This window comes from Lissotriton helveticus, chromosome 5_1, assembly GCF_964261635.1.
Source record: "Lissotriton helveticus chromosome 5_1, aLisHel1.1, whole genome shotgun sequence".
In the NCBI taxonomy this organism is placed as follows: Eukaryota; Metazoa; Chordata; class Amphibia; order Caudata; family Salamandridae; genus Lissotriton; species Lissotriton helveticus.
Window position 1 is genome coordinate 958,934,707 of NC_136065.1, and position 26,813 is coordinate 958,961,519.

The following is a 26,813-nucleotide window of genomic DNA, read 5'->3' on the forward strand; positions in this document are numbered from 1 at the left end:
GAATCAACAAGTTTATGTCTTGTCATTCTGACCATGCGGTCTATTGCCTGGTATGTCCCTGCATGCTCAAGTATGTGGGAAGTACCATCAATCCCGTTAAATTGAGGATTTTGGAACACATGCGGGCAATAGCCAATAAAGACTTCACCTATCCTGTGGCACGCCACTTCTCGATCAAACACAATAGTGATAGGAACCTACTGAGGTACTTCTGCCTGGACAGAGTAGAAGCAAATCCCAGAGGGGGGAATCGATTACTTGCCTTAAGAAGACTTGAGTCACGTTACATTATAGACTTAGAGACAAAGGCACCGAAGGGTCTGAACATGGGGGAAGAACTGGCCTCACATTTGGGTTGACAATCATATGGAAAGGAAACAGTGTAATGAATTTGAAAATATTAATTGATGTAATGAAGACTGATTCAATATGTGATGGGTTTTTTGAGATATTAGGTTGAGGTTCTGGGTGTATGATGCCGCTATCATTAACTACTGTTAATATTTGTACAGTACATTGCTTAGCACTTAGTTCCACCATAAGTGGGCAGTCCTTTTGGGCTGCCAAGGCCGATCCACGGCGAGATTTTTCAAATGTCTGTCCATCAATGATGAATAGAGTGATGGACCGATTGACAAACAATCATCTTGGTACCGCAACACAGACATTATTTATTAGTCTGCTTTGAAATCATGCGGGTGAAAACAGGGATGATGAATTTGCCGATACACGGCTTTAAATGTGGTGTGACATTTGTTAAAAGCAATGTTTAATTGTTTGATGTATTTACACATTTCAATATGGCGCGCAAAGGGCGCCTGTGCTTGGTCCGTCGTTTGTGTCCATGATTCATGGGTAAACATAGATAAGGACTCAGTTGTTGTTCGCTTTGTAAGAAATACTGACGAAGGGAGTGCTATCTCCAGAAACGCGTCTAGCGAAAATAAAACCAACCCCTGCTTAAAGCAACTGTCACGCTTGGGAGTGCTTATTTGTTCTGAATAACCCGGTTGGGAATCTTTTGGGACAATCTGGAGCTTCTGTATTCTACCGCGGACACCAACGCGGTTTAAAGCACCCGCTGAGATGAGTGACTCGTTTTTCTTGGTGTGAAACGGAGCGTGCATATATATATATATATATATATATATATATATATATATATATATATATGAAAAAGAAAGTTCCTCCTCAGCTTGCTCTGCGCTCGCAGACACCGCCTCCACGCCAGCAAAGAATAATATATATATATATATCCCCCAACTGAATTACATTGAGGAGCCAGCACACGTTGTTGTGGGGTTTCTTCCCGTTTTAATTTTCTTGGTTACAGCATTTGCACGAACAGGTATATATATATATATATATACAATCAGGATGCCAACGCCCGTGGCGGTAACATCCCCTATTCCCAGCATTGTGGCGGGCGGTGCTGTGCACCGCCCGCCACAATGCTGGGAATGCATGATGTGCATTGGCATGCACAAGGTGACAGGCACCGCACGGTGCCCGCCACTTTGTCCATGCCAATGCAGGGAGTACCATAGGTACTAACCATGTGCACCCCAACACCCTGGGGGCCCGCTACTGGCCCCCAATAGCAAGGACCGTGAGCCATTCCAATGCTGCCATGGAAAGGCGAGTGACCGCCTGCATTGTAATATGGATGGCGGTGTCATGCACTGCCACCATATTAACCTTATTTTCCGCCGGTCGACGAGTCGACCGGCGGAAAAGCGGCGGACGGTCTTTCCATCAGTCACGGATCCCCCAGCCATTATAATATGGCGGGGGGTCTTTGCTTTCTGGATGGCGGGCGGATCGCCCCTGCCGGGCCGGCAGTGACCACCGCCGGCGGGGGGGGATCCGCCCGCCATCATAATCGACCCATAGATTCAAGGACTAGAGAGAAGGGGCTTGTTATGTGGTGGTGGCAAAAACAGAAAGTGCCAGGCTGCTATAAAATCCTTAAAGGGTTTACTGCAGTGATTTTTCTTTGTGCCAGTTCAGTGAGAAATGCCCTGTCTGATTTTTAGTTCTTGTTTCTTCAAATGTACTTTGATTATTTTAAATGTATTACAAATTCCAAGTGGCTAAATGCCAATGTTCTTAATTTATAAGGGTATAAATTATTTACATTTATTGGTAACATTATTTTTTACAGAATCTGTCAGCCCAGCCCACACGATGAAGGAGGTTTTAGAAAAATATCATAAGATTACACAATCCTGGAATGGTTTCATGGGCTTTCAACATGTCCCAAGGTTGGTATAATCTATGGAACCTAGGCTTGTGTTTTTGTTTACATTATCCTTCAACCAAGTGAGCTTTGGAGCACAACTTTTTGATAGACGCTGACAGTGTCTCTAAAACAAAATCAGTCATTGCAAGTGTCATTCCTCTTTTTTCTGATGATAATTTCTAACCTCAGATTCATCACCTTTAGAATATCCTTCAGGTGGCAGACTAGATCTGTTTTTTCTGTGCCTTCCTACTTGGTTCCGGAGCTCTGCTCCCAATTTTTTGGGCCTTCTGACGGCTTCTTACACAAAATCCAGTGTGCTTGGAAATGATGTCCCCTCCTAAAGGGCAGGCTTCACCATGTCTTGATTCTAGGAAACTAATATTAGTCATGACCCACACAAAGTGTGTCTCTTGTCTTTGGACTCGAAGCACCATTCAAAGTAGTGCAACAAGTGTGCACTCATGTACACAATGGTGATCTTGGACCGAGAAGCAAAGCTATATGCCGCAGAACACATAAGTAGTCACAGGTATCATATAAGACCTCTTCCTGCTGTCGAGGTCATTTGCAAAAGAGGTCTTGTCCGCGTTCAACGTCACCTGGTAAATCAAAGTCCAAACGAAAACACCAAAAAGCAAAACAGGACATGACCCTATCCAACCACTCTTTATATAAAGAGAAAGAGAAGGCACGAGGCTTTACATTGGCAGTGCATTTAATTCCATCTCCAGTTGCAGAGCCAATTTCTCAGTTGGATTTGTTGCTTCTCACATTTTCCAGGCCATCCTGATGCTGCAGCAGATTGAAGCCTTTAAGGAGGCCATGATACAGATATTTGGCACTCTTCCAGCTTACTCTGGTGCGGAATCAAGCCCCAACAATCCACAGGGGTCCTCAGTTGTGTTTACACTGGCAGATCCATATTTGGCCCATCTGACCCCATTATACGGATCATGGACTCTTTACAGGTTTTGTGATTAACTTGCACTTAGATTAAGGCCGCAACCTTCCTTCCTGTGTCTACACTGGTATTGACACATCTAGTACTGAAAGAGGATGAGGCGCTGGTTCTGATGTCTGACACTGAACTGACTTCAGCATTTTCCTGAATAATGTTACATTACAAAATTGCTAAAGTGCACCCGATCACCATTCTAATCCCTATATCCATCCTAGAGTGGATGGGCCATCAGAGGCTCCAATAAGGTTTTGGCTCAGATTCTTATGGACTTACAAGAGGCCAGTTGGCTTGATTCTTCACCTATTACAGGGTTGAAGTGGACATTTGGACCTCCAACAAGAAGAGTGCTTCTTTGCGGTGGTAATTTGACATGTGAGGTCTTGGACCTACAACTACCTTCTATTGATGTTAAGATAAAGTTCTATATAGAAATTTTATTGCAGCTTTTTCTCCAATTCCTAAGGCCCTCATTTACACTTTAATGGGCACCTAGTCAAAGCCATGTTCTAGCCCACTGGTGAATGTGCAGGTGGCCACATGTCACAAACCAGCACCTAGCACACCTGATTTCCTCACTAACCATCCTACTGGCTAGAATCTGTTTGTTCAGGCTTCAATCACCAACGTGAATCCCATCTAATGTCTACCAACTCCCTTTGGAATGGAGTTTAAGAGGATTGAGGCATTCAGATTCAAATGTTCTCTTCCGCTAGACTAGCACTGCAATCAGTCAATGCCGTTTGTTTGTTGAGCAGATATAAGCAGCCTCTGGAGCATAGCTAGTGGGATCTTGATCGTGGCTCCAGAAGGCTGTAGGGACTCACTGGCTCAAACCATTGAGGAGGGTCATATGCTGCCCTTGATACTACTGAATGTCATAGAATGGTGGTTGGCACAATCGTGGTCCTCCACCTCTGCACATGGATGTGCTCCAGAGGTATAACAACATACAGGCCTCTTTCATGGAAAATGTAGGGAACTGGGCTTTTTTTGTGGATACCCCCCACACTTTGTACCCCCTTTTAGCTACTAGATGCTGATTTTAGAGTGTGACAGTGCACTGAAGTCTGCTAACCAGACCTCAGTGCCAGGGCTCCTTCCCTAACACAAGGTGCTGTCTAATTGTGCTACAATTGGCAAAGGACTTTAGGACCACTGTAAGTCCCTCATAAATTGTACCACAGGTACCGAGGGCATTACTACTAAAGAGGGTCCATAAGAGCTGCAGCATATCTTATGCCACCCTAAGGGACCCACATACTAATTTCACACAAACTGCCATTGCAGGCTGCGTGACATGGTGCAAACCATGATTGAAGAGAATGACATGACACGACACACTCCTGTGTGCCATGCCAACGTCACTATATGAAAGTCACCTCTACAGCAGGCCTTTGAACCCTCAGGCAGTGTGCATTATATGTGATGTGTGGACATATCTGCAGGAGCATATAGGCCCCTGCGATGTCTAGTTATATTACTAGATATTGCAAGTGAGCAGGGAAGCCATCTTAAGGTATGTACTGGGCAATGGTTTCCCAGCTACATAATGGCTTCACTAAACATATGGTGTTTGGTATCAAACAGCTTCTATTAATAAACCCACTCTTAGTCCAGGGATGGGTTTATTAATGCATGTACCCAGAGGGCACCTTAGAAGTGTCAGCTGAAAACCTGACATCTACTAATGTGTTGAAGGACTAGTCTTAGTCAGCCAGCTGCCACAGGCATGTTTCTGGCCCCCAGGAGTTAGAGTGGTTCCTCTCAGAGGTCAGAAACAAAGCCTGCTCGGTAAGAGGGGGTTTTCACCCTCTCACACATGATGACCTGCAACTTAGTATTATAAGGCAGGGGGCTTCAAATAGCCCACTGTCTTTGATATGCTGACCTGGCTACCCTCACAGGAGAGGATCCAGACCCCCCCACCCCTTGACCAGGGCCCATTTGGCGCCTGGACAAGGTGGGAAAATAAGCTATACAGGAGATGATTTGCACTGCCAAACTAGACACACCTATAGGTTGACCGGATGGAAGTGAATTTAGACTATAGAGATTCCACCATCTTGTGTGTGGCTTAGTTAGGAATTCTGGGACAGTGTAATGCCCACTCCCCAAAGGAAGGGGTCATCTAGGGAGTGTAGTGACCCCAGGGGTACGTAGCCCATTGGCTAGTCCCCTTCACTACCCTTAGCACCCCTAAATTGAGTATTTACTGGCCCCCTGATACCAGAATTTTAGAATTCTACAGACCAAAATAAGAAGTGAACAAAGAAGAAGACGGCTGACCTGAGAGCCGAGGAGCACGACTGCCTTTGCACCAACCCTGCCACCCTGTCTGCTGCACCCTACCCTTATGGAGCAACTGATTCTCCCTGCCACTGTGCACATGTCAAGAAACCCGGAGGGCTACCAGGACTTTGCAAATTGCCAAAGGAACTCCCTTGCGGCCGTAGGCACCAAAGAGCAAGACCCGGTACACCGACCTGACACCTATGGGGAATACTGATGCAGCTGCTGGCCAGGAAGAGGTAACAGTGCTCCTATAGGTCAGAGCCGTCCTTCCTCCAGGTGTGGGATGCCTGGACTGACACGAGCCGCACAGTACCACCCCCGGGGTACTGTCCCCCATGCAAAAGTCAAGGCTTGTTGTGCCCAGACTGGACACCAAAGCCAAGGAATACTGACCTGCACAACGAGGGACTTCAGGGACAGTGAAACCCACATCGAGAGTGGCACAGCTGTCCTGTTTGCCCCTCTGCAGCTGAATCAAAGACCAAGAGTGAGTCTGTGACTGCCGCCACACGATTCCTCTAAGCACCTATGCACGAAATGCATTTGGCACAACTAAATTGTTTGATTTATGATCACTGTTATTATGAATGAATAATAATGGAATTGATGAAGAATTGAGAATCATTTGGAAAGGATGAATACAACTATGAAGTATTGATAACGTTTTCTGAAAAGCAGTCTGTTTACTTCTGGAATAAAGTATTGAACATTGTCCTGAGTGCACAAGGGAGATACTCCCCTTGTTCCAAGGAGAGTGCCGGTTAGAGTGACAACAGAGTCCCCACACCCACAAGAGCTAAACCCAACCTTGGATTTGCCCAAACTGGACGGACTTTCAGTCGCTGCCTATATCCTCTTTCTACAGGCCCCCTCCAACAGCGGGAGTCTCCAGCACCAGATTCGACGCCATAATACACCACTGCACCGAACTCGACAGCCCGAGGAGAAGTGGACCAAAGATGTCCCTGTGTACCCAAAGATCTCAAGGGTCAGACACCCCATGCGGGTTCCTCCAGACAGGTGCCCCAGTCCCTGCTTTGAGCCCCTTTGTAACTGGACCATTCTCTCATTGAAGTGAATCAGACACCCAACATCATGACACTCCTCTGCACCCGGACACCCCAGAGTCTCTCGAGGTGAGGTTTTGATGTGGCCTTGGACCTTGCCCAATACTCAACTTAGGTCCAGAAGAACAGTCCCGTAAGTCACTGTCAAGTGCCCATATGCAATACATGTTTTTCCTCCCTAGGATAACATTACCGATTCAGAAATTGCAGTAAGTGTCCATTTTGTAAAAATTCATAACTGATGATCTTGAATGGATTCGTCAATGGTGGCCTTATGGCGCCACGCCTGGCTGATAGCACCTGACTTCAAAAGTGAGTTCCAGGGTAATCTCATGGACAAGTCCTGTAATTGAAATTGTCCTTCAAACAGAAGCCAGACTCTGCATTGGAGCGCTTCAAAGAATCTCAAACTACGGCCAGATCTCTGGGCCGCTCGGTAACACCTCATGCCCAGTCTTTTCAATGGCAGTTGTTTTCAGCCATGTCAGCCATACCCCAGACACTGTCCTGCGCAGACTCCCCAAGTTGTGTGAGGATGTGGACGCTGTACATTTCGACGTCATGTGAATGGTAACCAGAAGTCGTCTGCCATCCAGGCCCCCGCAGCTGCAGCCTCCAAGCATTTTTAGTTTGGTTCTGCAAGACTATGCCAGTCCAATTGGAGAATTCAACATCATCTCCTCCTCTGGTGGTCCTTAACATTGGACAAGTAGGTCTTGCAGATCATTCAGGATGGCATTCAGTTCCCTTTCTGTCTTATCCTCCCCGTTTAATGCCAACTCAAGAACAGCTGGCTGAGGATCATCTGTTATTACTCCAAGAGGAAGTTACAGCTCTCCTGACTAAGGGAGCTATAGAGAGGTTTCAGATTTCAGAAATAGGCAGTGATTGTTACTCCCACTACTTTCTGTTAGCAAAGAAGAACAAGGGTCTATTCTCGACCTCCGTACCATCAATCTCTTTGTCAAAACAAGAAATTCAAGATGCACACGTATGCTTAGGCCTTGTCTGCCTTAGACCAGAGAGACTGGCTGGTAGCATTGGACTTGCAGGATGCGTATTATCACATCCCCATCCTGCCGGCCTTAGGCGTTACCTGTGGTTCAAGGTAGGCCTCAAGCACTTTCAGACGACTGTGCTACCCTTCTTTCCTTACCATTGCCCCTAGGTTGTTCACCAAGGTGATAGCGGTAGTTGCAGCTCATCTGCGCAGGTTAATGGTATCCGTCTGCCCCTACCTCGACGACTGGCTGTTGACGGCGTCCTTGCCTCAGGCTGTCATCTCTAACCTCCAGACTACGACGGAGCTCCTGCATTTGCTGGGTTCTCTATAAATGTGTCAAAGTCACACCTGACTCCTTCTCAGATGCCCCCTTTCATTGGAGCTGTTCTGGACACAAAAGGCGTGTCCTCCTGAACACCGAGTCTAGGATATTCAGCTTATGATACTGATATCTCAGCCTCTAGCCTGGATTTCTGTGAAAATAATAATAATAATAATAATAATAATAATAAAACCATTTATAAAGCGCCTGGTTACACTAAAGAACAGTGCGTCCCCGCGCTGTGGATGCAGTCCACTAGGATTACTCGCAACAGATTCACAATAAGGGGGGAGAACGAGAGAAAGACGTACAGACCTCAAATTAAGATTTTGGGGAATAAGTGGGTCTTGAGTTTGAGCCTGAACCGAGATTCTGAAGGTTCTATCCACAGCTCAATAGGGAGTTCATTCCATTGTTTGCTGGCTAGATACCTAAAGGAGCGACCAACCATCCGCGCTTTATGGATATGGGACGCCAGAAATTGCATGCTACCCATAGATCTCAACATGCGTTTGGGACGGTACATAGTCAGCATCCTTTGGAGGTACACGGGGCCTTTGCCCTGTGCAATACGATGGGCCATGCACATGGCTTTAAACAGAATACGTTCCCGCATAGGGAGCCAGTGCAGGGTCTGTAGCGCAAATTTTCCCGACCACTTCCTGGGCAGGTTCAGGACAAGTCTGGCAGCCGCATTTTGAACACATTGAAGTTGGTGCATACCTTTTTTATTCAAGCCGCAAAACAGGGCATTCCCATAGTCAAGATGAGAAGTGACCATGGCATGAACTAGTGTTTTCCTAGCTTTAATGGGTGATAGTTCCAGGATTTTACGGAGGACCTTTAGTATGCCATAGCACTTACCCACCACTTTTCCAATGTGTTCGGCATACGAGAGGTTGGTGTCCAGAAGTACACCCAAGTTCTTCACCGTAACAGAGGGGGTAGGTGTAGGACCCAGGTCGGAAGGCCACCAGGCCGACGTCCAGACCGAGGGAAGGGAACCAATCACTAGCAGTTCGGTCTTATTCCCATTGAGGCGCAAGCAGTTGGTCTTCATCCAACCAGCAAGTGCCACCAGGCAAGCGGAGAAGTTATCTGCTGTCTCAACTGGATTATGTGATAGAGTGACCACCAGTTGGGTGTCATCGGCATATGACACAATATCCACCCCATAAGATTCCACCATCCTAGCAAGAGGTTCCATATACAAATTAAACAGCGTAGGACTTAATATGGATCCCTGAGGAACTCCTTGTCTAAGAGAACGAGGCGTGGATTGAAAAGCCGATTTAGGAGCTGAATTGGGGTCGGGGGTTGGAGGTGGCCGGCTAAGCACCGCGGCCATATTTGGAGGAGGCAGGTTGCCGCTGCAGTCGTTGGGGCAGGAAGCGCCGGTCCCGCGCTGAAGCACTTAAATTGAGTTTGAGAGTGTGCTCTGGTCAGACCTAGGGACATCGTTTTACTCCTGAGGCGGAAGCCGGGAGTTAGATTGATTTACATGTACTTTGCACATACTTTTAAAAAATATTTTACTTCGCTGCTTTGTTTTAATAAAACGGATTGCACTACTTGATTTTAGACACACTTACTAGCTCCGCATCTAGTAGCTTGATTCCCCTCATTCCAGACGATTTAGGAGCTGAATTGGGGTCGGGGGTTGGAGGTGGCCGGCTAGGCCCGGCGGCCATATTGGGAGGAGGCAGGTTGCCGCTGCAGTCGTTGGGGCAGGAAGCGCCGGTCCCGCGCTGAAGCACATAAATTAGGAGGTTTTTTCTTAGCGCAGCGAACGCAACAGCGGACGCGCCTCACAGCGCCAAAGGAGTGCCCAAGGAAAGCCCGTCAGTGCCCGTCCGTGCCAGGCCGGGCTAGACCTTGGCTAGGGGCACCAAATAGAGGATTTTCCCCTATGGAACTCCTACGCTACAGTGGGGAGAGGCTGAGGGCACTTAGAGGCAGTGCTACCGTCAGCTGTCCTATTAGTATGCCTTTAGAGGAGTTAAGGATCTCGTGTCCGCTTTGCAACCAAATAAGGCCAGTGAATGGTAAAACAAAACTTCATTCATTTGCCTTATTAAATTGCCGCTCACTCCCGAGACATGCGGTGGAAATTCGTATGCTTTTGGAGGAACGAGACCTAGATTCCCTATTTTTTAACTGAGACGTGGCTAACCGAGGCATCAGATCCGGACGTTGTCCGGGCCTTACCTCCCAGTTACTCAATTATTAGGCAGGACCGCCAAACTGGACGTGGAGGAGGAGTGGCTATTGTTTTTAAGAACACTTTTGCATGTAGAACATCAGAGAACCCACTTCTGGAATGCGAGAGCTTAGGTTTTTCTATCTCCTTCTCTCCTTCCTGTACTGTTTCAGGCATTCTTGTCTATAGACCTCCGGGCGACCACCACGGTTTCTGTAACAAGTTACTGGATAAGATCTCCTTCTCCATTAGTAGTTCACCCAATTTTACTATTCTGGGTGACCTTAATATACATCTGGATGAGGTAGATGCCGCTGCATCACAGTGTCTGTTGGACACTTTTGGAGTAGTGCACCTGGAACAAATAGTGGTCGGCCATACACATACAGCAGGACATCTCCTAGATAATTTTTTTACCAACCTTGGTAACATCAGCTGTGACCAACCTAGTTTTCTTCCGTGGTCGGACCATGCCCTGCTTTGTTTTGCTTGGTCTCCAGTTGACCAAAATCATATAGCTAGTTTATCACTGAAAGTTAGCCGAATATGGTCGAGGCTCTCAGTGGAGGATTGGGAGGACGCCCTGAGGAGGTCCCCCCGGTTCCTCACGACAACCCCGTCATCGCCAATGAGGCTTTTAACGAGTGGCTTACCTCAACATTAGTTTCCACTCTGCCAAAAACAGCGGTCCACCATCGGACAGGCCCAAGTAAACAACCTTGGTACTCTAGGGAACTCAAGGAGCTAAAACAACGTTGTAAAAGGGCGGAGAGGAAATGGAGGAAAGATTTTGCAACTGCCTCCAAAAATGAATATAGGTCAGAGCTAAGACTATATAAAAATCAACTAAAAATCGCTCAATCAGCGTAGTATCAGGTTAATATCACGGAAGCAGCAATAGGCCAAGAGAAATTTTTAAAATATTTCAAGCCCTGGTTACTCCCCCCCTGGCCACTATTGACCCTCCAGATCCCCAGAAACGGTGTGATGACTTGACTGCCTTTTTTGCAGCCAAGGTGTTTAACATCTATGCTGGCTTTGAGTCAACCGTATGGGCCTTTGGCCTTACGGAGAGCGAGGATGGGACTTCGGAGGAGGATGCTTCAGACGCATGTGTAAGACTCGACGCCTTCCCGCCACTCGACTTGGCCACTGTGGAAAGACTCCTCGGTAACCTCAAATCGGGTTCCCCTCTGGATGCTGCACCACCCGCAGCTCTTAAGCAGGTATCAAGGATGGTGTGCCCCGCTATTATGCAGGTCATCAACTCGTCCTTGGAATCGGGAGTGGTGCCCCCTTCCTGGAAGATGGCGAAAGTTAAGGCCCTTTAAAAAAAAAAAAAACTTGGACCCAGAAGATTTAGCTAACTACAGGCCTATCTCGCTGTTACCAAGCCTGAGTAAGATAGCTGAAAGACACGTCAATCAGATCCTCTCCTCATTTGTTGAGACCACGGGTGCACTCCATTCCTCTCAGACGGGATTTAGAGCCAAACAGGGCACGGAGACTGCCCTGGTGGCAGTGGTGGAGGCGACTAGGAGTATTGTGGATGCCGGGGGCTGCGCGGCGGTGGTCCTGCTGGACTTCAGCGCAGCCTTCGACACTGTCAATCATCCACTCCTGCTTCAGTGCCTCCACCGGGCAGGGGTCTCCGGAATGGCCCTCAAATGGCTCCAGTCCTTTCTAGCGGAGAGATTCTTCTCCGTTTTTGAGGAGGAGGTATCATCGGACCAACTGCCACTGTATCACGGCGTTCCCCAGGGATCCTCTCTCAGTCCTACCATGTTTAACATCTACATGAGACCACTGGCTGAGGTGGTGCTTCCCTGGGGAATTCAGCTTATCACCTACGCTGATGATACGCAGTTGGTCGTCTCCCTAGCAAGGGATGATACTTTAGACCATGGGAGCAATAATTTGACCCCATGTCTCACCAAAGTTTTGGAGTGGATGACGGCTTCGTTTTTAAAGCTAAATGGGGCCAAAACTGACATCATGCTCCTGGGTTATAAAGCCCCCTTCAAACTTGACCAATGGTGGCCACACTGCCTGGGCACTCCTCCCACCCCTAAGACCCAGATAAAAAGCCTGGGGGTCTGGTTGGACACCACCTTGGGATTCCAGGTCCAGGCCAAGAAGGTGGCGGCGACCTGTTATGGACTGCTTAGGGTCATCAGGAAAGTGCTGTTCCTTCTTCCTGTTGAGGCCAGACGTGTGCTGGTCCAGTCGCTGATTCTTTCGCGACTGGACTATGCTAACGCCATTTATTTAGGAGCTCCAGTAGGCTCCATTCAAATCCTTTAAACAGTGCAAAATTGTGCAGCTCGTCTGCTTATGAATCTATCTAGACGCTGTTCGGCGAAGGCGACTCTTCGGTCGCTCCACTGGCTGCCGATTCAGGAAAGTATCATGTTTAAAACGTTCTGTATGGCGCATAAGTCCATCGGTAATGTCGGTCCTACCATCCTTCAGCCCCTGTTCCGCCGTCATCAATCCCACAGATCCCTGAGATCCAATCTGCGAAATTTGCTGGTGGTACCAAGGGTGAAGCGAGCCCGTATGGGCGGCCGCCAGCTCTCCTTCCATGTAGCCAGGGGCTGGAACAAACTCCCAGATAACATCAGGCTGGAAACTAATCATCTTGCATTCAGGAAGCGATTGAAGACATTTCTGTTCCACTGATTGTCCTCTCCTGTCCTTGGGTCTTACAGCGCTGGGATGCCTCAGGCTAGCCATGCGCTATAGAAGAGCGTATTCAATTCAATTCAACTTGAAATTTTCTGTCCGCCAGAAAAGAGCCCATCCATTGATAGGCTGACCCGGCTAACCCAACCTCACTCAGGCGGGCAAGAAGCCTAGAGTGCGACACAGTATCAAAATCCGCACTCAGGTCCAGCAATATCAAGGCAGCTGTCTGCCCCTCATCCACTTTTTGGCGCAGCAATTCTGTGGAGAAAAGGAGGGCCATTTCTGTAGAATGTTTCACCCGAAAACCAGATTGGGAGAAGTGTAGAAGATGATTATCCTCCACGAATTTCACCAATTGGTTATTTACCAATTTCTCCACCACTTTGGCACAAAAAGGTAGGAGGGAGATGGGACGAAGATTGTCCAGCTGGGATATGCTCTGGTTAGCTTTCTTTTTTATAGGAACTACCTGGGCTAGTTTCTATACTTCTAACACATGACTTTCGTGAAAAGATAGGGTAGCCAGATTACCAATATGATTACTCAGGAGATTTAGATGATTCCTGAGAATCTTAGGAGGAACAACATCCATAGGGGAGACTGATTGGATACTATTGATTAGTCTCATCAATTTCTTCCTTGGAGGAACCTTGAACTCATTGAGGCATATTTCCTTTGTGTGCCTCTGACAAGTACCCGAGACAGGGATGTCATTGTCCGAACTCTCCTCAAAAGACAAGTAAATCTTCTCCACTTTATTCACAAAGTGATCAGCGATGCATTCACATATCACAGTGGAAAAGAGGTCTTTGGTCACTGTTCTCGTAAGTGATGTTAACTCCTTATAAATTAAGAAGAGCTCTTTAGAGGAGTTTTCAGACAACTCAATCCTCTCTTTAACAAATTTTCTTTTTGCCTTCTTGATCAGACTATGGTACTCCCTTAGGCTGTTCCTGTATAATTCCTTACGGGCAGTATCATAGTCTTTGCGCCAAGAACGTTCCAAACCTTTACATGCAGCTTTAGCTGTGCGCAGTTCCTCAATATACCAAGGGGCTGACCAGGTCCCACGTACAGGGGCCTTTTGGGTCCAAGGGGCCACCTCATCTAATGCCTTAGACACCCATTCCTCATAATCCTTCCATGCTTCCTCAAGAGTCTTACTAAGCAATGGGGTTTCCTGATTTAAGACACATTCGAACGCCACATGGCTGAATTTTTTCCAATTTCTACGTTTAGGTAGGGTAAGTTTCTTAAGCTTATCTTCTCTAGGTGTGCTCATCACTGAGAACGGAATTAGGTGGTGATCTGACCACGGAATCCTGATGGGGTGAAGCACCTTGATTTCATCCCAATTAGAGAAAAAGGGATTCAGGAGATTCCCCGCCTGATGCGTAGGCATTCCACCAGAGAGTTTAAACATCAGTGACTTCAGCAAGGCAATAACTGATTGTGCCTCTAAGCAGTTAACATCTTCAAAATACAGGTTCAGGTCACCTAATATAAGGAATTTACTATAACGTAATGCCGGTTGAGTTACCGTTTCCAGTAGGCTCTCCACAAATTGCGTGGACCCCCCTGGGGGGCGATATATAAGATAGCCCTTAATAGTACACTCAGGGGAAACTATAATAGAGAATAAGCCTGCCTCACTGTTGCTAATTTTCACTGGCTCAAGGGAGCACGGAAACTCAATTTTATGCACCAATGCAATTCCCCCCCCAATCAATCCTTAGAAGACCATACGCCGATGGAAGGGCCTCTAGAATCTCCGGAGCTGAAGCCTTGTCCAGCCAGGTCTCTGTTAAAAACAGCAGATCCTGCTGATAGTCGGTTAGAACATCATAGATGTCCAGGCTATGTTTTTTAAATGAGCGACAGCTCGCTAAGAACATGTAGAGTAGGCCTGCTACCCTCACGTTCTCTAAGGCACTTAAAGGGTTGAAGTGGCATACTTTGCACTCCTGGAGCCGATTCTCCGGCAGCATACTGTGTCTACAGGTGGTGTTAGGGGTAGAACGTAGTGCTAGTAAATATTCGCGCAAATACCGCGACCCTTTCACCGTCTCATTAGTATTTGGAGCAGGGGTTCTGGCCCCTGGCCGCGTCCGGTCGCGGACGGGCGCAGCCGGGCTTGCCTTGTGCGCGCCTTCGGCCGCTGTCCTTCCCTCATACGTAGAGAGAGGGGAGGAACAGCTAGAGCGCTGACCCGATTGCTGAGGAGTCAGGAAGTGGTGGGTTCCTCACCCTCCGCACAAACGCCCACAATGGACGCGGCGGACCGGGGCGGGAGAAGGAAACAGGTAGAGAAATCATGAGTTAAAAATAGTAAGTGCTGTAGCAATATTGTACAATTTTAAAAATAGCAAGTGCGGTTCAGAGCAATGAATAAAAAGACTGTATCCAGCAAACACCGGCTAAGGTAGCGCCGTACACCTCCCACTTATCACCCCTAGCACTGTAATCCTACGGTAGTTCTAAGCGGATGTATCTGTCTCTGCCACCGACAGACTAACATCCTCGGCACAGCCTCCGTCCCTCCCTCAATAAGTAAGGAGAGGGCAAGAACAACTAGAGCGCTGACCCGATTGCCGAGGAGTCAGGAAGTGGTGGGTTCCTCACCCTCCGCACAAATGCCCACAATGGACGCGGTGGACCGGGGTGGGAGAAGGAAACAGGTAGAGAAATCACGAGTTAAAAATAGTAAGTGCTGTAGCAATATTGTACAATTTTAAAAATAGCAAGTGCGGTTCAGAGCAATGAATAAAAAGACTGTATCCAGCAAACACCGGCTAAGGTAGCGCCGTACACCTCCCACTTATCACCCCTAGCACTGTAATCCTCCGGTAGTTCTAAGCGAATGTGTCTGTCTCTGCCACCAACAGACTAACATCCACGGCACAGCCTCCGTCCCTCCCTCAATAAGTAAGGAGAGGGCAAGAACAACTAGAGCGCTGACCCGATTGCCGAGGAGTCAGGAAGTGGTGGGTTCCTCACCCTCCGCACAAATGCCCACAATGGATGTGGTGGACCGGGGCGGGAGAAGGAAACAGGTAGAGAAATCACGAGTTAAAAATAGTAAGTGCTGTAGCAATATTGTACAATTTTAAAAATAGCAAGTGCGGTTCAGAGCAATGAATAAAAAGACTGTGTCCAGCAAACACCGGCTAAAGTAGCGCCGTACACCTCCCACTTATCACCCCTGAAACTGTAATCATCCGGTAGTTCTAAGCAGATGTGCCTGTCTCTGCCACTGACAGACTAACATCCACGGCACAGCCTCCGTCCCTCCCTCAATAAGTAAGGAGAGGGCAAGAACAACTAGAGCGCTGACCCGATTGCTGAGGAGTCAGGAAGTGGTGGGTTCCTCACCCTTCGCACAAACGCCCACAATGGACACGGCGGACCGGGGCCGGAGAAGGAAACAGGTAGAGAAATCCCGAGTTAAAAATAGTAAGTGCTGTAGCAATATTGTACAATTTTAAAAATAGCAAGTGCGATACAGAGCAATGAATAAAAAGACTGTATCCAGCAAACACCGGCTAAGGTAGCGCCGTACACCTCCCACTTATAACCCCTAACACTGTAATGATCCGGTAGTTCTAAGCGGATGTGTCTGTCTCTGCCACCGACATTACTCTGAGACTGCTGGTACTCGGCCTCCTGTATCCTATTGGTAAACCGTGCCAGATGGCGTATACAGGGGGACCTGAAATGTCAGTGGGCGCAGCATCAGGGGAATCTCTCCAACATGGTCCAGATCTCAGAGGGAACTGCAAAGGACCTGCAGTGGTGGGTAACAAAATGCGATTGGGTCAGACGCAGACCCCTCTACCTTCCCCAACCGTATCTCATAGTAGTGACAGATGCATCACTCCCTCCTGGAATGGGGCGGCCATCTGGGAGAGGTGGAGATCAGGGGACACTTGTCTTCTGCAATGTCGGGGTTCAACATCAACTTGCTGGAGCTTCGGGCAATCCGGCTAGCATTGAAAACATTTCTTCCCTCTATCAAGGGGAAAAGTTGGTGCAAGAGTTCATGGACAACACCACCTACATGTCATCCTGCAACAAGCAGGGTGGGGTCATGGAGCATTTGTTAAGAGGCCCTGTGTCTCTGGAGATGGATGGAACAGCAGGGCCTGCTCTTGAGATGGATGGAACAGCAGGGCCTGACCCTGGTGGTTCAACCCTTTCCAGGTTCTTTGAACGGCAGAGCGTACAAACTCAGCCATCGATACCTAGCGGATCACAAATGGTGTCTCCAGTCCGAGAGGTGGAGCAAGGCCTCTTGCAGCAGTTGGGAGAGCCGTGGTTAGATCCGTTCTCCTCCAAAGAGAACGAACAATGTCATCAGCTGGAGTTTCCAAGCCGACTATTGCTCGGCGATGCTTTTCATCGCAAGTTAAGCTAAGGCCTCCTGTATGCCTTTCTTCCTATACTATTTCTGCCCAGAATGCTCAAGGAGCTCAAGAACAACTGAGCTCAAGTCATCTTTGTGGCTCTGGACTGGGCTAGGAGAGTCTTATATCTAGAGCTTTTTCAAATGAGTACCTATCCTTCGATCAGGCTGCCCCTTGGGGAGGATCTTCTGTCGAAGCACGGGGGTTGTGCACCCGAACCTGTCAACTCTCTGCCTCCTTGCTTGGCAATTAAGTGGAGACAGTTGGCAGCTTTCGACCTTACTCCTGAAGTATGTAATGTAAGCTTAGCGGCCTGGTGTTCTTCCACTAAGACGTTGTTCTGCTGCCATTGGCAAAAGTTTGTAAATAATTGTACAGAAAGGTCTATTGACTCTCTTGCTGCTTCTTTTTCTAATCATATTCTTTTTATTCTTACCCTTACCCAGCAGGGCTCTGATTTGGGTACGCCTAAGGGTCATCTTTCTCTTCTGTCTTCTTTTTGTGGCTGCCGGACCAACCCTCCATGTTCAAATCCCCTATTGTACATAGGTTCTTAAAAGGGCTTGTACATATGTTTTCACCTACGCCCTGTATCGTGCCAAAGTAGGATCTCAATCTGGTTCTCAATTATAGTTTGTGTGCTCCCTTTGATCTAATACACAGGTGTCCCCTCTGGCTGCTTACCATCAAGTCAGCCTTTCTAGTGGTGATAACCTCTGCCCAGAGGGTGAGCGAGCTGCAGACGTTGTCATCCAAGCATTGCTATCTAGGCATTCCTGGATAAGGTGGTGCTTCAAACCTGTGCTTACTTGCTACCTAAAGTGGTGGCATCATTCCTATTGGGTCAATCAGTCATACTGCCCACCTTTTTTGCTCCTCTGCATCCCTCTAACGATGAGGATTGTCTCTACCGCTGAACCCAAAAAGAGCATTGTTGTTCTACGTTGACCGTGCGGAAGAGTTCAGGGTGCATGACCAACTCCGTGGGTTAGGTGGGAGCTAAAATGGGTTGGGCAGTGTAGAAATAAACAATTTTGCGATGGTTTGTTATCTGCATTAAAATCTGCTATGGCTAGGAGCGTGGCTAGGAAACATCCCCCTGAGGGCTTACGAGCCCATTCCACCAGGGGGAAGGCTGCGGCCACGGCATTGGCATGTAGAGTACTAGTCCTCGACATCTACCAGACTGCAACTTGGGCTTCACTGCACAAGTTTGTGAAACAATACTGCTTGGACAGTCAGGCCTATAGGGATGGGCATTTCAACTATCAGGTCCTGCAGGACTTTTTAGTCTGGTAAATCTGTCTGCAGCCCACCACCAGAAAGTATGGCTTGGGCATCTAATCAAAGGTTAGGAATCTGCAGCTAGAGGTCGCTATCAGATGAACAAGCTACTTACCTTCTGTAATGCATTATCTGGTAGAGACTATATCTACCTGTAGATTCCTTACAGAACCACCCATGCCTCCCCGCTCTGCAAACTAATTTATAGGGCTAGGGTTCTTCCCCTTTACAGGACCCTAGTTTTGTCAAACAATAGTCAGTTCACTTCATGGCTCTGTGCTTTTGGTGTGGAAAAAGTGAAAAGAAACTGACGCCACACGCCTGAGTGGCACCAATATAGGTGACCGTGACATCACAACCGATGCCAACGACACCGGTGACGTCACGTGGAGCCAGAGTGAGCCACCTGATGTTGCGCAGGGGTACTGCTCACGCAAAAGTTTCCAGATCCAGTCTGAGGCCAGGGAAATTCAAAGGTAAGGAATCTGCAGCTAGATATTGTCTCATAAGATAATGAGTTATCGATGGTAAGTAACTTGTTCTTTAATGGTTTATCTCCTGGAGAAGAATTTTGGTGTGTTGAGTGGCTGTCTTATTGATCAGTGTTTTTCTCTTTTCACAGCCACGCCGAGTGGGAAAATCTGTTAAGCAGCTGCAGCGCATTTATCTTTTTTGGAACTGAACGGTTTTTATCTCATATACTAGTGAAAAGATTAGTTGCAATGAATTTCTTAGGTGAGCAAATTAACAAATATCCCCCTGAGGGCTTACAAGCCCATTCCACCAGGGGGAAGGCTGCTGCCACGGCATTGGCATGTAGAGTACTAGTCCTCATCATCTACAAGACTGCTACTTGGGCTTCACTGCACAAGTTTGTGAAACACTACTGCTTGGACAGTCAGGCCTATAGGGATGGGCATTTCAACCATCAGGTCCTGCAGGACTTTTTAGTCTGGTAAATCTGTCTGCAGCCCACCACCAGGAAGTATGGCTTGGGCATCTAATCAAAGGTTAGGAATCTGCAGCTAGAGGTCGCTATCAGATGAACAAGCTACTTACCTTCTGTAATGCATTATCTGGTAGAGACTATATCTAGCTGTAGATTCCTTACAGAACCACCCATGCCTCCCCGCTCTGCAGACTAATTTATAGGGCTTGGGTTCTTGCCCTTTACAGGACCCTAGTTTTGTCAAACAAAAGCCAGTTCACTTCATGGCTCTGTGCTTTTGGCGTGGAAAAAGTGAAAAGAAACTGACGCCACACGCCTGGATGGCACCAATATAGGTGACCGTGACAACACAACCGATGCAAACGACACCGGTGACGTCACGTGGAGCCAGAGTGAGCCACCTGATGGTGCGCAGGGGTACTGCTCACGCAAACGTTTCCAGATCCAGTCTGAGGCCTGGGAAATTCAAAGGTAAGGAATCTGCAGCTAGATATTGTCTCATAAGATAATGAGTTATCGATGGTAAGTAACTTGTTCTTTAATGCTTTATCTCCTGGAGAAGAATTTTGGTGTGTTAAGTGGCTGTCCAATTGATCAGTGTTTTTCTCTTTTCACAGCCACGCCGAGTGGGAAAATCTGTTAAGCAGCTGCAGCGCATTTATCTTTTTTGGAACTGAACGGTTTTTATCTCATATACTAGTGGAAAAATTAGTTGCAATGAATTTCTCAGGTGAGCAAATTAACAAATATCAATGTTATATTTTGTCATCATTTCTGCTCTTTTAAAAATGCTTGTCCACCAATATTATTTACAATGACTAAGTATTGAAATAAAAAAAATCTTATAATTTTCACTGTTCTTTACACCATAAAGCTTCAGTGGGATATGTAGAGTGTGAACAATTGGGTTGTTGGTTCTGCGTGAGCCCTTGTCAAGCAATAGCCGCAGTCTTTGTCAGGATGATTTAACCTGTGCTTAACCCTCTCGTAGCTTGCCACAGAAGCAGTCAGGCTTCACTTAGAGGCAATGTGTAAAGCATTTACGCACTACTTAAACAGCAATAAAGTAAAAACACAATGCAGAAATACTGCCACTCCAATTTAGCAGCATAGAGTAAAATTTAATAAATTTTTTTACTCCTTTTTTATTGTCAAAAAGAAGTACAGTCATACAATGAATAAACAGTAAGAAAAGGACATAATGAATAAAGCAGAAACAAGGCAATGGGAAAGCATACCATCAGCAAACACAAAAAACAAGCACTGGCATAGCCAATAGGTCACGCCTTTGGGACCTTAGAAGTGTTTAGACCATGCAACACTTCTAAGGTCCCAAAGGCGAGACCCATTGGCTATGCCAATGCTTGTTAATGGGACTACAAACCAGGACTACAAATCCCATTCCACAAATAAAAATACCTGGAATAGATGACCCAGTCGAGCTTGTAAGTGGGAAACCTGAGATCTCAGGAAGTAAAAGATGGAGAGGACGTGGGGAGGCTAAACGCAATGTAGAAGGGGATGAGAGAAGGATGTGGTAAGATGCCCAGGTGTCCTGGATTTGCCATCACGGCCCCAGTTTTTCACCATCTGTCCCGGCAGATTTCAGGAAATTTAGCTCATGTCCTGGTTTTTAAAGTGGGTTGACTGAAAACATTGGGAGGTGATTTTCTTTTATATTTTACAAACCAGGGATAGTTAGCAGTTGTTTCAAGAAAACAATGTAATTAACAGGCAAGCTGCTGGGTTTAAAAATTGCATTTTATATATGTTCTTACTGCCTGTTCTGTAATTCTTTGCTGAGGAGAGTGGTTATTCTGTGCCTGGGCTTGAAGTAAAATTGTAGTCTTTCCTCTATCTTTGTGAAATCCCGACGATTTTTGGCTGCAAAATTTTGGTGCCCTAAAATGTGGGGGCTTTGAGAGGTATGAAAGATAAGAGATGGAGGGGGGAGTCGGAGATGGGGAGCAAGAGATGGCTAGGGGAACTGAATGATGAAGTGGGGGAGTAAAAGATGGGCAAAATGACAGATGTGCAAAGACAGAGCAGGAACTGAGGGCTGAGAGTGGAGAGAGGGCAAGGAGGGACTGAGATGTGGAAAGCAGTGTCAGGGGGAGGAAGAGTGTGTGGCAGAAGGGGGAGGGAGCAAGACTGGTACTCTATAGAGAGGCAGAAGGGAGTTGAGCGAGGAAGAAAGGGAAAGTGGGAGGTGGACTAAAGGCCATGAGTAGCCGAGAGGGCGCGTGAGAAGGAGGCCGAGAAGTGTGGTGGGCTTGGGGAGCTGCGCATCTATAACAGGCATGCGTGGCTGCAGGCAGAATACAATTAGCCATGCACTGTGCAGGTGAAGTCCCGGGGCAGAGGCGCTCTAATTACCTAGCCTGTGTACACCGGCACCATAGCTGCTAATGAGCCCTCAAGTTCCGAGGTGTTAATGAGGCTGCAGTGGACAGAGCCGCGTGTGTGTAAAGAGTGGCACTCCAGGGCGGACACTGTGCAGACATCCTCTGGGGTGCCCACTGTGGCGGGGAAATCGTTTGGGGCAAGGGGCCAGGCGCTATAGGGCTTCAAGGGCAAACAGAATACGGATAATTCAAACGCAAAGTGACGTAGTGGCAATGCTACTTGGGTAAAAGCGTCAGGTGGTCCAGCGGGTACATGGACCAGAAGCATTACGCACGAAGAAAGGCGATTGTTGGCTTTTAAGGACTCGGGTGTATAAGGTGTAGGGCCCAGTTACAAATACACAGATGCAGCAGGGAGCATAGTATTAAGGGACAGGAGCGCACTGGAGGGAGGAAGGGAGGGATGGGCGGGGGTGGGCAGGGAATACGGAGCTGGAGAGACAAGAACCAAGGGCTGCAAAAACCAGGGAGCACGAGGACAAACAGAGCATAATGACCAGGGGATACGCTGGTCATTATTTTTAAGCCATCACCTGTTTCAATTTTACGCCCCCCTTTCTATTTTTGCAGACTTATGTAGCACGAACTCGAGCGGACCATCAGTTACATTGCACCAGGACACATTCATTTTTTGGTAGTAGGAGAGATTACGCAATTTGCCCAGAATCACAGGATGTCGACCCGACGCCGAGACTCGAACCTACCTAGTTCCACTGTTCCAACGTTGCCAGCTCTGGCCATTAGCCACAACCTCTACCTTACAGAGTTAAAAGTGAAGAACGTCCGTGTCACGCCTACGGTGTTACGAAATACTGGGCCACTTAGCAGTTATGAATTATCAGTGGGGAGGTCCTGTGCACCAGACGACATAGCGACAAGCGGGCATTAGAGACAGGGGTGTGTAGGGTTTAGGAAGCATTTTGGTGCACAATGACAATGAGGCAGAGACACCCAGTTTGAAGGTTGACCTGGTCAAGACGGGCTGTGCAGTGCAGGTTCCACACCAACACTATAAGGAGATGACATGGGGGCACATCCCTACCACAAATTACTACTCCTTGCTCGCTGGTGCTTTTGAGCAGAGACCTTTCTGCTTCGGGCCGCATACCCGAGCAGGACTGCAATCCGTACCACAAATTACTAATCCTTGCTCTCTGGCCCTTTTGAGCAGAGACCTTTCTGCGTCGGGCCGCATACCCGAGCAGGACTGCAGATTTACAATTGTACATGCCATACTCTACCTAGCCACTAGGTGACGCACAGCACCAAGGTCGGTGTGACGTTCTCCACCCTCGTCCTCCCCAGAAGCAGCTTCTACCACCACCCTCAACTCACCTGGGGAAATAAAGTCGGATGGCACGCGGGAAAGCGCAGAATCACACCTCTCTTTACACAAAATCAGGTGGTAGTCATTACACAGAGAGAACGTGGATCGAACTCCTTATTCGACTTCCTAAACATTTACCAACATTGATAAATAGCCCCCTCACCTGGTCACCACCAGCTACCCCCACCCCGCGGCTCCGACACGTGACTGTTTTTTTAGAGCATGCCCAAGAGCACAAGTTGCATTCTGGTGGGAGCTGAGACAGATGCAAGCTGATGAAATACATCAGGACACGTGAGCAGGCGCGGGGCAGGCCCAGGAGACTTTGGATCTGCTGGCGCAGTGACTGGTGCTTATTTGATATAACACACGCGACTGTCTCTCCAGAAACCTTCCAGGGTAACTAACGTTAAGCGTTAGTAACCTTCCAACTAACGCTAAGTTTGCTCAGATTTTATTGGCCTCGGACAGCAGAACTACCGCCCACATGACGCATCTCGTACAGGTCTCAGACCACAGTTAGTGCTCTGGAGCTACAGGTCTTACAGAACAAGTGTGCGCGCCTCGCGCTGAAAGTTTAAAAAAAACAACCAAGCCGATGATGACAGCGAGAAGTAGGGAAGTAAATGGAATAAAAGCGTATATAGTCTGCACAGCGCTTTTCATTTCCAAGTGGAGTTGAGAAGGTTTTCTATCATCATCTCGCCATTGAAAGCTCATCCCAGTGTGGTCAGCTCTGTTGTCAGAAAGCTTTGGTGCACTTGCGTTTCATGGGGCAGATGCCATGCCTCATACCAACACCTCGGACTTCCAGAGCGGTAACGATGCCACTAGGATCCTGCCCCCCTAACCCAGTGCCCGCTTTTCTCCATGAAAACTAAAAAGACTGAAAATCACATGCCTTCAATTTGAAACAGGGGCCTCTCTCCTAGTCTCCAGCACTAGGCCAGCTAGCAGGAAGGATTCTCTGCGTGTTTCCGGTTACCAATAGATAATGTGGCCACTAGAGGAGCTACCAGCTTAAATTAAACAACGACGAACCAAAAAAAAGCCAAGCCGATGACGACAGCGAGGACGAAAACATAACAAGCGCGCGGCAGCAGGGGGGAGGAGGGGGACTGCGCAATTCACTTGCGGGAGCGATAATTGCTACCATATGGTGGCGCTCGCTCCCGCAAGTGAATCTCCACACGTGCACGTGTTGCCCTTGAAGGCAATGGAACGCGTGCACGTGCTTGGCTGAAAAGCCTAAGCGATAGCAATAGTTCATTCTGCCTATGCAGCGCATGCGCGCTGCGTAGGCGAGAACTGAGAAGGACATAATGCATAAAGCAAAAACAGACCAATAGGAATGCTCAGCGATGGAAGCTTCTCTTACAATAATAGAAATCCTTATATCTCCATGGCCGTCCATAATCTTTTAGCAAGTGCTTTATGGCCCATGGCGTGTTTTTTCGATTCTTTCTCTCTGCGACGTCTTCAGTCAATCTAAAAAACACGCGCTACCCCCAATCTGAAAAGGACGGGCTTAGTTCGATATAGAACCATTACAAAAACTGCCACGAAGATAGGAATATTTGATTATGGCTTTGACAGGTACATGTCGGACGATTGATTCCCAGTGACGTGAAAATTCAGCTTAGCGTTTCTGTTATCACATTTTAAAACGTGTAGGACAATGTAAACATGTGTTTTTTAAGTCTCCTGGAAATCAGAGTTATACAACTGCCTGTCATAATCAACGTTCTCGAGGCTCCTGGTACAGTCACGAGTTTTGAGCGAGGCTCTAACAACCGCGCATCTGCCCTGCGTTAGGTTATCTTTTGGTGGACGGAGCAGACCGTTCTCGGACCGGAGGTGTCCCGAGCTGAAGCGGGCGCATGGTTCAGCCTCTCCGGCAGGCGGAGCAGCCTTCCCTGGGAGGAGCCCGAGCCTTCCTCCCTCCACGAGTCCAGCATTGGCAGCGTGTGAGTGGGTCTCCTCTGTTGTGTACACACACCACTGGGCGGAGCCGTAGTAGAGCGCAGTTTAGCCGGATTCTCGCCTGGGGCAGCTTTCAGAGTAGAAAGAGCATGAGCCGCGAAGAGAGCGCCAGAGACCCCGGGACCCTGTGGCCATGGATGCGCTGCTGGGGCCCTGCCTGCTGATGCTGGTGACCCTCCACGCAGGTGCGAGCTGCTTGTTATTTGTGCGCTCTCTGGGGAGAGGCTTAGGGGGGACTGGAAGAAGGTAACAAAGAAACACCTACTTGTGGTGGAAAGACTCCGATAATAGAACGATGTTTAATGGAAACTTTTGCAGAGTCCTTGTGTCAGTTGTTCTATCGATATTTTAGGGTTTGTACGTTCAGGCTGTTTAGTGTCCAAGCACTTCCCGGCGCTGTTCTCTGCAGAAAGGTGATCTGCTTCAGGTGTGTTTTGTTTATTTTTCTTGCCTCTGTTCCCTGGTTGTGCTAGTTTTTCGTGCCTCTGTTCCCTGGTTGTGCTCGTTTTTCTTTGTGTGTGTGTGTGTGTGTGTGTGTGGCTCTGTGTGTGTGTATGGCTCTGTGTGCGTGTGGCTCTGTGTGTGTGGCTCTGTGTGTGTGTGGCTCTGTGTGTGTGTGGCTCTGTGTGTGTGTGGCTCTGTGTGTGTGTGGCTCTCAGGGCCGGACTGAGACCAGCAACCAGCCCTGGCAGGTTGCTTCTCCACCGGCCCTGGTAATGGGAGGGGAGGGGTTGTTACCCGCTAATCACTGCTTGCGCTTTTCATAAAGAGGGCCGATTTTGCAGCGCTGCTACAAAACCGGCACCCTGTAAGAAAAGCGGCCCCCTGCGGCCAGAAAACCGGCCCCCACCCCTCCAGCCCACCGGGGAAATGCCCAGTGCCTGCAATGGCCAGTCCTGCCCTGGTGGCTCTGTGTGCGTATGTGTGGCAAAGTGTGTGTGTGTGTGTGGCTCTGTGTGTGGTTCTGTGTGTGTGTGGCTGTGTGTGTGTGGGTGCAAATGCAATAGGTCTCGCATTTGCGAGAGATTAAGCTATTACTCTCTACTACTCTCTAATGCTTACCTATTGCCATTGTAAATGACAATACCATATATTTATCGGTTTAAAAAAAAACAATAAATGAAAAAAAATGACATTTGCAATGCCAATAGCTCTAACTTTGACAAAGACGAGACCAATGCATTGTAAATGCTTGTTCAGGGCCCTCGTTATAACAGACACTTAAGTCAGTCACTTCAAGGCTCAGCACTTCAGACATGGAAAATTGAAAAGTACTGACGTCCGCACCCCTGGGTGGTGTCTATATAGGTGACCGCTACATCATAACCGATGCTAACTATGGCGACAAGGTCACGCAAAGCCGATTGAAGCCATCCGACGTCGCGCAGGCGTACTGCTCATTCAAAAGTTTACAGCACCAGCCTCATGCCTGAAAATTCAAAGGTAAGGAATTTGCAGCTAGATATTGTCTCTACCAGATAATGTGTTACCCAAGGTAAGTAACTTGTTCCTTGACACCACATCCTGCCTCTCACACAAAGACTGAACAGTTGCAAAGACATGACTCAATCTGCAGCTGTGCATCCTCCTCAAGCCCCAGTGGGTTGCCAGCAATTTGCCCAGCAGCCAGCATCTCCCTTGCAGTAGAGGAAATACTCCCCTGCGGCCTGCAGGTACTGACTGC

General features: G+C 47.9%; 1 protein-coding gene across 1 annotated transcript in view; it reads left to right on the forward strand.

Annotated features, from left to right (window-relative positions):
- CFAP46 (cilia and flagella associated protein 46) overlaps positions 1–26,813 on the forward strand; it is a 1,487,057-nt gene that overhangs the window by 1,307,817 nt on the left and 152,427 nt on the right. The window contains exons 56-57 of the mRNA XM_078643461.1: positions 2,165–2,264; positions 20,032–20,144. Of these exons, the coding sequence (XP_078499587.1) occupies positions 2,165–2,264; positions 20,032–20,144 (213 nt within the window). The remainder of the gene's footprint in view (positions 1–2,164; positions 2,265–20,031; positions 20,145–26,813) is intronic.